General features: G+C 40.1%; 1 protein-coding gene across 1 annotated transcript in view; it reads left to right on the plus strand.

The window, feature by feature from the left end:
* FRAS1 (Fraser extracellular matrix complex subunit 1) overlaps nt 1–12999 on the plus strand; it is a 421815-nt gene extending 408816 nt beyond the window's left edge. The window contains exons 70-74 of the mRNA XM_011360633.2: nt 235–351; nt 6780–6946; nt 9467–9672; nt 10845–10991; nt 12091–12999. Of these exons, the coding sequence (XP_011358935.1) occupies nt 235–351; nt 6780–6946; nt 9467–9672; nt 10845–10991; nt 12091–12684 (1231 nt within the window). The 3' untranslated portion in view covers nt 12685–12999. The remainder of the gene's footprint in view (nt 1–234; nt 352–6779; nt 6947–9466; nt 9673–10844; nt 10992–12090) is intronic.
* Nucleotides 13000–13005: the final 6 nt, after the last annotated feature.

Genomic DNA, 13005 nt, shown 5'->3' on the forward strand with positions numbered 1-13005 from the left:
TCATGAAAAGGACTTGAATAAATAAAAGTAGCTCTATTTAACACTTCTGGATAACACTGTAACAGAATAATCAGTGATGAATTCCTGAAAACTGTGTTTGCAGACTCATAAAGTTCTTAGATATGGGGCACAAATACCATCTGAAAACTGTTTAAGGAAGTCGCTGTATTTCTGGGTAAGTGAACAATCTGTAAGCTGTTCCCTGTAACCACAGCCTGCTCTGTATACCCACAGGAAGGACTACTCAGGAGAGTACACCATCTACCTGATCCCTTGCACCGTGCAGCCCACACAGCCGTGGGTTGACCCAGGAGAGAAGCCTTTAGCCTGCACTGCTCATGCTCCGGAAAGGTAGGCAAATACACTCTATCCTCATTATTTATGAATTCGCCTACTTGCTAACATTTGTTTATAATCCCCAATCAGTTTTTTGTGGTGCTTTCACAGTCATTTACAAAAACGCACAGTGACAAAATATTGAGTCACCTGACACACACATTTCCAGCTCAGTTTGAGCAAGGCAGTGCTCTGCCATCTTATTTCAACTTTCATACTGTAAACAAGTGTCCTTTTCACGGTCTATTTAGTGCCATGTTTGTTTGTTTGTTTTAATTTTTGTTCTTTTGTTGGTGATTTTCCTGTTTAAAATGGTGCCCAAGCATAGTTTGACATGCTGTCTAGCGTTCATAAGTACAAGAAGGCTGTGAGATACGGAGTGGAATTTATGGAGTGTTAGATAAGATTCATGCAAGCATGACTTTTAGTGCAGTTACCATGAGTTCTATATTAACGTATCAGCAACATATGTTAAATAAGGTGTCTTTAGGCAGAAACAAGCATAAAATAAGGTTATATATTGACCTGTTGATGAAAATTGTGACTAGCGGCTGCAGGAACTCTAGCCCATATTTCCACTAGGAGCAGTGAATAGTTCAGTATTTACTAATGCAGTGTTCATTGCAGCTTCATAGAACATAACTATCACTAGTAATGAGAAACAACCATACTCGGCTGAGACCCAAGAGTAGCTGTTGTACCAGTGTCCATTCATTCGACCAGTATGGAGTCAGCTCTTGTTATGTGCTTTGCTCTGGCCTAGACATGCAGGTTAAGACACTGAACTGGCTATTGGATTTGGTGATACAAAAGTTGTTCATGAACCGGACAAAGGACAGGTTCAATGGACTCAGGGGGATAAACCTGATTGAAGTGGGTTCAAGAGAGGCGAGAAAGTGGAGATAACAAGGGAAAACGGTGCTTAACAAAACAAGGAGCTTTATTATAAAGGAAGCCAGAGGAGAGGGGTAGGAGCTGGAAACAGATAAGGAGTCAGAGAAGGTTTTACTTGTTTGTTTTTTAGGGTAAAAAAAACATTTCAGGATGTTTGTATGCTGGTGGGAGTAACCCTATTGGTTTAGGAGGGAAAATTCGAGAATGCAGAGAGAGGGGAGATCTGCAGAGCCAAGTCCTTGAATAGGCAGAGGATTGATCTAGGTCAGGGTTGGCCTTAGCTAGAGTCAGAGAGAGTTTGTCCACTGAAAGAGAAAGGCGGGCAGAGGCTGTGGATAAGGGCCAAGGGAGAATTAGTAGATTAGGAAGGTAAGGATGACAAATAGACATTTAATCAAATCTATTTTCTCCATGAAATGAGAAGCCAAGCATTAGCTGGAACTGAGGAACATAGAGGTTTGAGAAGAGAGAGGAAAGTGATATATTCACCTCAGAGAGTGAGAAAGTAAATATACTAGAGGGAATAGATAGCAGCAGGTCAGACAGTACTGGAGGCCCAAATGAGTTGTTTTTAAATTACCATGTTATTGACAAAAGATAAACTGTGCACATATTTAAAATATACACAGTTTGATAAATTTTGACATATAAAGTTGACCCCTTGAACAAGACAGGCTTGAACTTCAAAGATCCACTTATACACAATTTTTTTTTCAATAAATACTGTAAACGTATTTTCCCTATGATTTTCTTAATAACATTTTCTTTTCTCTAGCCTACTTTATTTTAAGAACACAGTACATAATACATAAAACATACAAAATATATGTTGATTGACTGTTTATGTTATTGGTAAGGCTTCCAGTCAACAGTCAGCAAGTTTTGGGGGAGTCAAAAGTTATAGGCGGGTATTCAACTGCACGGAGTGGGTCAGCATTTCTAACCCTGCATTGCCCAAGGATCAACTGTGCATACATTTACGAAATATCTACACAGTTGTTGAATACATTTTGGAGGAATGTATTCATTTCCTCCAAAAGCTTTCTCACGCCCCTTGACAATCCCTCCATTCCATCCAACCCTACCCACCCCTTTCCCCAGGAATACAACGATCTGCTTTCTGTCCCTATAGATTAGTTTGCATTTTCTAGAATGTTATATAAATGGCATCATACAGTATCCATTCTTTTTCTCTAGCTTCCTTCACTCAGCATGGTTATTTTGATTCATTCAAGTTGTTGTGTATCAGCAGTTTGTTCCTGTTATTGCTGAGTTGTATTTGATGGTATGGATATGCTACAATTTGTTGATTTTTGAGCTGATGGATATTTGGGTTGTTTCCAGTTTATGGCTATGATAAATAAAGCTGCTATGAACATATATATACAAATCTTTATGTGGACATACGCTTTCTATTTTCTTGTATAAATATCTAGGAATAGAATGGCTGGATCATATGATAGATGTATGTTTAACTTTTTAAGATACTGCCAAATTGTTTTCTGAAGTGTCTGTAAATATGTAACAATGTGTATACATTCCCATTATGGGTGTGTCATTGTTCCACTTCCTCTGCATCCTGGTAAAAGTGGTTAGGGAGGTCATGATATGGTGGGAGAATTAATGAGAGAGAGTTAAAGAAGAGGAGAGCTGGAAAGATAGGAGGTGGTAGTTAGAGAAGTGAGGAATTTGGAAATGAGAATTTTGGAGGTGGTACGTAATAGAACAGTGAAGCAAAGGTGGCTCCAAAGAACAAGCTCTTTGGAGGTGAGGACATCAGGGAACTGGGAGGCTAGGGTATGATATGGTTCATCCATGTGAATGCCAAAATCACCAAGACTGATGGCAGGAGCAGTGCTAGAGAGCACCATAGTCAGCCCACTGTGGGAGGGAATGTGACCAGAAGAATAATAGCTGTCTGCAGTAATGAAGAACAGAGGGCATCTAATCTGAAGAGATATGCTGGGAAATTTTTATTCACGTACTAAATTATTTAATTAGGAAATATTTTAGACATTCAGAAGACCGTGCAGCGGTCCCCAACCTTTTTGACACTGGAATTGGTTTCATGGAAGACAATTTTTCCACAGACTGGGGCAGGGGATAGTTTTCGGTGTAATTCAACCACATTACATTTGTTGTGCACTTTATTTCTATTATTATTAAATTGTAATATATAATGAAATAATTATACAACTCACCATAGTGCAGAATCAGATGCCACCAGATACAGTTGTACAATTGAAGTACATCAACTCACTTGCCCCCAGATGCAGCTTGTCTTTTGCCACTCATGGATAGGGTTTTGATATGAGTCTGCAAGTGATTGATTTATTCTGGTCTCTGTGCAGTCAAACCTCTCTGCTAATGTTAATCTGTATTTGCAGCTGCTCCTCAGCGCTAGCATCACCAGCTCAGCTCCACCTCAGATCATCAGGCATTAGATTCTCATAAGGAGAGGGCAACCTAGATCCCTCACATGTGCAGTTCACAGTAGGGTTCACGCTTCTGTGATAATCTGCAGTGGAGCTGAGGCAGTGATGCTAGCGCTGCAAATACAGATGAAGCTTTGCTGGCCCATCACTCACCTCCTACTATGCGGCCCAGTTCCTAACAGGCCGCGGACAGTTAACAGGTTGGAGACCGCTGATATATAGTACATTTATATGTAACCAAGAAATAGAACATTACCTAATATGAATTGCAACTGTAATGAATTGAGTATCCCTTGGACTATGATACTGATGATAAAATGAATGATATCAACTACCAGTGATATTAAAGACCATGTATGGAGTATAAACTATGTGGTAGGCTTATACTAAAGTCTTAACATTTAATTCTCACTACAATGATTCCTCACAAGATTGCAGTGTTATTTCCATTTTATAACAAATAAAACTGGGAATCAACGAGAAAAGAAGAAATGGAACGCTACTAATACTTTTTAAACCTCAGTGCCCCTTCCAGTTGCACTCCCTTTTGCCTCCTCATTAAGGTAACTGCTAGCATGATATTTATATTTATCATCCCTTGTTTTGGTTTATGGTTCACCTCGTATTTACTTCTACATGGTGTTACATGTTTTTGAAGTCTATATAAAAATTTCAGACAACATAAGTTCTCTGTAGCTTTTTTTTTTCCTCAGTGAATCGTTGATTCATAAGTGAATCAACATTTGTGTTGATTCATGTAACTGTAGTTCTGTAGTTCATTTTTCACTGCATCAAAGTATTCACTGTAGGAATATTTGGCAATTTATTTGACCATGTTATTTGGCTAATGATTCCAGATTCTCTCTGCTACAAAGAATACTTATATGTCTTTTAGTTTATATGTGAAAGAAGAGTTTCTCCAGAGTAAGTGCTGGATTTTATTTTTAAGACAAGACAGGAACAATGGTTTGAAAATGGCAAAAAGGAGCAAAGAAGACACCAACCCGTATCCAGGCTCAGTGCTTTGTGGGTGAGGGAAGCTACAGCGGGAAGAGTGTTATTGAGGCTTCAGAGATGGAAATATTTCCCCACTATTCCCAGGGTGACTTCCTCCCTGCACCTAACCTTGCTTTTGATCATCTATTTGGCTATATATGGATGCAATAGAACTGCAAGACAAAAAAACAATCAAGACCGACTCAGAGAATTCAGACTTAATTCAATAGAATCGTGTTTCATATTATGCTTGTTTTTGTGAGGTCTGTCATTTGTTCTAACCTTATACATCATAATCAGCTCAAGTCCATTATTCATTCTATTTAATCAGTAAATATTTATTGAGTGTCTTATGTACCAGGCACAAGTGGATTCTGCTAATACCGACATCAACAAGAAAAAAATATTTTCTTGAGTCAACTAAATGAGCTCTTGGTGAAACTAATGGTTATATCATTACAAAACTGTTGAAGCAGAGTCAGCCTTGGCTTATGTTAGTTTCTCCTACACCCCAAGTTCCTTTCCCAGCCTTCTTGAATCTACCCCCTGGAGCACCTTCAATAAAAGTAAGGAATGGTCAAATGGACTCTACTGGAAGAATAAAACATTGAAATTATCACTCATGCATTATTCTTTAACAAATATATCTATCTGGAACTTGGCAAAAAATGAAGCAAATAATTATGGGACCATATGGCCACAAAGTCCAAAATATTTGCTATTTGGCCATTTACAGAAGAACTTTGCCGACCCCTGTTCTAGATATTTACACCCAAATTCTTAAAAACATCCTTGACCCCTCTCTTACTCTGGGACTCTTATGCCCCACATCTAATGTGTCGGCCAAACTTATGGGCATCTGCTCTAAAATAGATGAATCCAACCATTCCCATGGCCGTTTGGCAACTGCCCTGGTCAGAACCACTGCCATCACTTACCTGGAATACAGCAGTAGCCTCCCAACAGGTCACTCTGCTTCCACTCTCCAGTCCATTCTAAACAAAGCAGACCCCACTCATCTTCTCAAAATTCCCCAGCAATCTAAGTAAACCCCAAAGTCCTTACCATATGGGGTAAGGCTCACATGGCCTCCAGTTACCTCTCTGATCTCATTTCCCTCACTCAGTTTATTTCAGCCATTCTAGCTGATTGGCTGTTCCTCTAACGTACTGGGCACACTTGTTACCCCAAACCTTTGCTCTTGCTGTTTCCACTGCCTGGAAAGTTGTCTCCCCCAGATAACCACATGACTCACTTGCCTCCTTCAAGCCTTTGCATAAATGTTTTCCTCTCACTGAGGCCTTCCGTGACCACCGTATTTAAAATGTCCAACTGAACCTCTTTCTAGCATTCCCTTTTTCGGCCTCATTTTTCTCCTAGTTACCTCTTTACCTTCTAGTGTGCTATATTATTTTTTAACTTATTTTGTTTATTAATTATCTCCCTATTAGGGTGTAACTTTCCTGAGGGTTTTGTTCATAGAATTGTTCAAATTCCCCCTATGAGAACAGTGTCTATCACATAACGAAATCTCAGTGAATAGTTGTTGATTATTGAGTCCCAGGGCAGTAGGGAATACAGAATAGAAGGCTAGTCAAGAGACCTAAAAAAGGCCATTCTGGAAGGAGGAGCCCTTACCTGCCAGAGGCGAAGAAGAAAGAAGTAGATTCAAAAGACTGAGAAAGAAGGTCACTGGAGTAAGGGGGAGGCAAGACGGCATTGTCTAGTAACATCTAGAAGAATGGGACATAGGACAAGCAGTTTGGATCAGGCTGAGTGGCAGTCCCGGAGCATGCAGGTCTGGGAAGGAGGAGGCAGGGCACCAAGGCAGCCCTTTAGCAATCACAGCGACTTCGGGGGCCTTCAGAGTGAAAGCTCCAGGAAAAGCAAAGAGTACTGAAGAATTCTAAAGACGAATTAGATTATTTCTGTTTAAAAGAGCGGATCAACCTCATAATGACCCAAACTAATTAAGTCCCACTCCTACACACATCTTTTTATTCGGTAAATATTTAGCATTGTTCACAATTCTGAGACAGGTGGCAAGGGGAGGGCAGCTTGAATGACGTGTGCAAAGCTGACCCACTCTCAAAGGGCTTTTGTTTCTCCCACGTTTAGATTCCTGATACCCATTGCATTCCAGCAGACCAACCGCCCCGTACCAGTTGTGTATTCACTCAATACTGAATTTCAGCTCTGCAATAACGAAAAGGTGTTTCTGATGGACCCCAACACATCTGATATGTCACTGGCAGAAATGGATTACAAAGGAGCCTTCTCAAAAGGTGAGTTGTCTCCATCACCTTCAGAAAGTGACTCTGGCTGGATTTGAGATTCTTTCGGATAAGTGCCTGGACTAGCATCTCTGCTCATCAGCTTTCAGTCAATTCTCCAGATGCCCCTGGTGTGGGTTCCAGAGCAGCCAATGTTTAGGCGAGGAACAGTCCCATATTCTTCCTCCACAGCGTTTCACAATTAAGATTACATACTTGACACTATATTGACCGGCAGGGCGGCACTATAAAAAGGCACTGGTCTGATTAGTAAGAAGACTGGCGTCTCCAACCAGATTCTAATGCTTAACTTTGGGTAAGCTGCTTTATCTCTAAGTCCCTCAGAGATTACAGTATGATCCCCACTGCCAGCCAACCTCAAAGGTATGTCAAACATACATGTATATGTGCTCTCCATCATGCTTTTTCTACTTAAAATGCTTCCTCTGCCCCCTCCCTGGAGATTGTGATCAAATGTCAGATTTCCACACCACACCACCAGGTCTCCTTTTCAAACAGCCAGCTAGATTTTTCTTCCCCTTTAGGTTGCTACTTCACTGCTAACCTCCTCGAAAAGGCTTTCCCTGACTACCCCAGACAACCTCACATAGGCCTCCATGTTTTTCACTTTCACAGAACACTATTCATTTATTATAGTACTTATATTTTTTTAATATTATGTAATGTGTATTATATATTTCTTATTTATTGCCTATCTCTGCCATTTGACTGTAAATTCCATGAGAATGGAGATTGTGATCAAATGTCAGATTTCCACACCACACCACCAGTTCCTAGGTTCTCAATAAATATTTGTTGAATGAATAAGTTATTTAATCATCTGCCTTCTCGTAATAACCCCTTCTGTCTTTTTCTTACTTTTAATTTTCTCCTCATATCTGAGTTTTTTTCTCATCCTAAAAACACATTCAAGTTTTGCCCATAACGGAAAAACAAAAATCCCTCAATTCTTCTTCCTTCAAACTTCAGCCCATTTTCTCCTTTTCTTTTCCTAAAGAAGTATTGAGCATACACACTTTCTTCATGGCCTTTCTTCACAATCACTTCTTTGTCTACCTGTTGCAGGCTGGATTTGTCCCACCATGGTTCAGAAATCTCTCTTGTCAATGAGAGAGATTTTGGTGTCCACGGATTTTGACTTTTTTCCCTCTATTTGCTTCCTTCGTTCCAGCCTCACCCGACACCGTCTTGCCTCTCCGAGCACTTCTCACTCTCCTGTCCTAGGTTTCTATCCTCTGCCCTGTCTGTGTTGTTTTTTCCAGGTTCTATGATTAGCTCTTTCTGTTCTCACTTCAGTGCTACCTCTGGTCATCCCCATGGCTTGGCCCATCCCTTTACTCAGAATCTCCTATACTCCTACTACTCCACAGCTATTCTAGAAAAGTTGATCTTACCCCTGATCTCACCTGAGTGTCATTTCCTCGTTTCACATGCAATCTGAAACTACCAAGCCTCTCCAAGTGGATGTCTTTCAGACATCTAGAGATGTCTAGAACTGAATTTATCTCCCTCTAAACATATTCACTTCCTCTAAATATATTCTTTCATATTCACTGTCCCATTGAGTGCCTCATCATGTTTCAGGTGCCCCAGGCAAAAACCTCAGGGTTTTCCTCCAGTTCTATGCCTCCCACACCCATTTGCCATTAAAATGAATGGTATCTGACTCCTAGACATTTCTTGAATCCTTCCCCCTGCCTCACAGCTATGTTTTAGATACCTGTTTTTCACTAGGACATTAAAATAGCCCCCGTCTGACCTTCGTGACTTTAGTCTCTTTGTCTTTCTTCCATTCTCTGTTTTCTGAAGCCCAGCTATGTTGATATTATGCCCCTGCTTAAAACGTTCCAGTATTCCCCGTTACTTATATACTTCGGTACAGAATCCACAGCACCATTAGTCTGTCTTCTCAAGAATCTCTCCTGCTAGAGCTTCTACATACCCTCCAACCTGGTCACATTGAACTGCCACATAGTAGATGTTCTGGACAAGTGTTTGGAGCCAGACGAATTTGTACTCAACTCCCGTCCTTCATGTCACAGATACGAAAATTTAGACAAGTTATCTTAAATGGGAATAATAATTGAACCTATCTCTTGGGCTCTTGGGAGGATTAAATATGATAATGTAGGTGACAAATTGTAAAATTGTCAGCACTACATGAGTTCTTACATGGGAAGGACTTAGTACAGTACCCAGCATATAGTATGAGTTTGATAAGTATTAGCTATTTTTAGTAATTGCTTATCTTTTATTTCTGTCTTCTCACTCACCTTTGTATCCCCTGCACATAACAGAGTGCTTAGCACAGCTTAAATGCTTAGTTATTCTTATTGACTAAAAGAAGCAATACATGAATGAATGAATATTTTAGGGGCACGTGGATTCATAGAGCTCTTCATAGAGAGGTACTTTGACTCTAAGACAGTGTGTTAAATCCTTTCTACCCCTGACATTTCTTTCTCTTTGATCTTAAAGTCTGACCTAATTTGTGCCTCTCAATCTTTCCAGGTCAAATCCTTTATGGGCGAGTACTTTGGAACCCAGAACAAAACCTTAATTCCGCTTACAAACTCCAGCTGGAGAAAGTCTATCTTTGTACCGGCAAGGATGGCTATGTGCCTTTCTTTGATCCCACGGGGACAATCTACAATGAAGGGCCACAGTATGGATGCATTCAGCCAAACAAACACCTAAAACACCGATTCCTGCTGCTGGTATGCTGTTAGTGTTATAGAGCTGACACTTGCTTAGATTTTCTCAGCTATGAATTCTGCCGAAAGCAGAGAAAACCCCTCTTGATGGTTTCTCTCTCTCTCTTCCTCCTTCCTCCCTCCCTCCCTCTCTCTTTCTATATATAATATATAATATATATTTATTGTTTTTTCTCTCTGATCAGCTAAATTCTAGTACATAGTGCCAAATGTGATGGTTATGGTGAGTAAGAAGGACAAGCTATTATTAATGTCCCAGGAGAAAGAAAGTCTAGGCCAGTGTTTCTCAAAATATGGTCCAGAACCTTCTGAATATCCCCAATGCTCTTTCAGGGAATCCACAAGATCCAAACACTTTTATAACAGTATGATGATGCTTGCCTTTTCATACTCATTTCCTCATGAGAGTAGAGTATATGAAAGGTTTATTGATATGGTTTCAGAATGTACACTACAACTAATCTTTAAAAATACCACCTATCAAATTTTGATTTAGTATCAAAAAAATATCTACAATTATCTGAAAAAGCTATTAAAACATCCCTTCCTTTTCTAAGTACAAAGCTTCGTGAGGCCAGATTTTCTTCATATACTTCAGCCAAACGACATATCACAACTGAAGAAGAAGATGTGAGAATATAGTTCTTTTCCAGATTTGCAAAAAAATGTAAAACAATGCCAGCTCTCTTTCGAGGCGGTGGGAGTGAATATAGGTATTTTCTCTACAAATACGTTACTTATGTTAATATGTGATAGATTTTTCATTTCCATTTTAACATGAATTAGCAAATAAGTATTTTTTTAGTTTTGTAATGTTAATTTTAATATAGTAAGTACTGATAGATATAAAACACATAAACAAAAGACTTTTGGGGTCCTTAATTTTTTAAGCATATAAAAATTCTGAGACTATATAGCTTGAGAATTACTTTCCTAGGCTAGCCCACTGTTTGTGTTTTGAGATCACAGAGGCCACCAAGTGTCCACCCTTGAAGAGGGCATTGGTCACCCAGAGGCAGCTGTCACCTTAAGGAGAGGGCTCCTGCAGCATGTACTCTCTGACCCAACCAAAGGCAGGAGGAGAGATTACCTTTCTCCTCCTAGTGACCACCACCTGCCAGTTCAGTTGCTCCAGCTTTCTAAATCTTGTGATTTTTTTTTTTCTGAAATTCTAGGACCGCAGCCAACCAGAGGTAACTGATAAGTACTTCCGTGATGTGCCCTTTGAGGCCTACTTTGCATCTGAGTTGCCTGACTTCCATGTGGTCAGCAGCATGCCAGGCATGGATGGATTTACTCTGAAAGTGGATGCACTCTATAGGGTGAGTGTGGTGAGCAGAATAGACACACAGGACCGAGGCCACTTTAAAGGTTGCAAAAAACAGGACAACATCATCTCTGGACTGTCAGTTTCTTTTTATAATATTCTTGCTGGCAGGTCATTTTTTTGTTGTTAAGCTTATCATTTACCCCAAATTTTCACTATCTATCCCCAATACAACAATAAATAATAAAATTCTTTAATTTGCATATAGTCACTTGTTATTGTGTATACTGGGGTATAGACGATACTGAATTTTTCCATGTTGCCTGCTTTTTGGCTCTGCGTGGACCCAGCTGATTTTTACAGGCATGTGGAAAGCATTTAACAAAATCATAAATACAATATAGCAATTTAGAATGGCAACAATTACTAGTATTCGATAAGCAAAAATACTCTAAGTTTCAGTAATAAACAATAACTTCCAAGATCAAATTCCACTTTTTTTCTGTCTCCAAATGGTAATCTATGACCTTAGATTTCAGAACTACCATTACTCTTCAAAGTTAGTTCAAAACCATTGAAAATTTTAATGGTGGCAGGTGACATGGAAATGAGTGGCAAATGATATAACTGCTCAGGAGATGATCCAGGAAGTATTCAGATTTAGCAAATTTTTGTCAAGTATCTGCTTATCATCATAGAGTAGGTGTTTAGTGAATATTTGTTGAATGACTCTGTTTTAGTTAAAGTTTATCAATAAATAGTAAATTAACATAACAAACAATTGAGAGTCACTGGGAATAAATGTGGTCATTAATACTATTACTTCACTGCTCTCAGTGAAGACCGACAAGTCATAAGCACTTACTTACCTAAAGAGGCCGTAAAAGATAAATTCTTAGGGCGATTCTATATGCAGATAGGGAAAGAGAAAAGAATGTGAATAGCTGGACCAAGATCACCCTAATTTGGAAATAAAATTGAATCTATATATTTGATCCAATTCTCTAACAGTAGACACCAACCATTGCCAATGCTTGTCTTGAAACCATTTATCTATCAAGGCTCGTGGTGGCACCTGTCTTCCCACGGCCTTTCTGTGGTCTGTGGGCAACAGTGACATGTTCAGTTTGTCTCCTGTTTTCCTCCTGCTGCAGGTGGAAGCAGGACACCAGTGGTATCTGCAGGTGATCTACGTCATTGGCCCTGACACCATCTCAGGGCCCCGGGTCCAGCGCTCTCTCACGGCCCCTCTGAGGCGCAACCGAAGGGACCTTGTGGACCCTAATGGTCAGCTGACTCTTGACGATTCCCTCATCTATGACAATGAAGGGGACCAGGTCAAGAATGGCACCAATATGAAGTCCCTGAATCTGGAGATGGAGGAGCCAGTTGTCGCTGCTTCTCTCTCCCAAACTGGGGCATCTATTGGCAGTGCTCTCGCTGCTATCATGCTCCTCCTTCTGGTGTTCCTGGTGGCTTGTTTCATCACCAGGAAGTGCCAGAAACAGAGGAAAAAACCACCCACAGAGGACATTTTGGAGGAATACCCTCTGAATACCAAGGTGGATGTGCCCAAGAGGAGCCCAGACAGAGTGGAGAAGAACGTGAACAGGCAGTACTGCACTGTGCGGAATGTCAACATTCTGAGTGACACCGAGGGGGCCTACGCATTCAAAGGTGCTAAAGTGAAAAAGTTGAATCTGGAAGTCAGAGTTCACAACAATTTACAAGACGGAACAGAAGTTTAATGGAGGAGACCCATGTGTATTTTTTTCTAAAATCATTTTTATAAAACGGGGGAAAATACTAGTATTTTTATAATCTTGCAAATTAAAAAGGGAAAACTATAGCTTTGAGCGGTGGAAGGCACACATAACATGCGTCAACTCACAACTGAGCTACCTCATTGAACAAAGAAACACTGAGGCCCCCAGAGTATTCGAATAGTTCCTTCCATGAATCCCTTTAATAATCTCGGTGGCGGCAATTGCTCCTTCTGCAAGGCCGATCTTAGAGGGCATGTGCTTGAGTATTAGGACAGGAGTTAGACCATTAGGTTAGCTGATGGA

This window comes from Pteropus vampyrus, unplaced genomic scaffold (genome assembly GCF_000151845.1).
Source record: "Pteropus vampyrus isolate Shadow unplaced genomic scaffold, Pvam_2.0 Scaffold56, whole genome shotgun sequence".
In the NCBI taxonomy this organism is placed as follows: domain Eukaryota; kingdom Metazoa; phylum Chordata; class Mammalia; order Chiroptera; family Pteropodidae; genus Pteropus; species Pteropus vampyrus.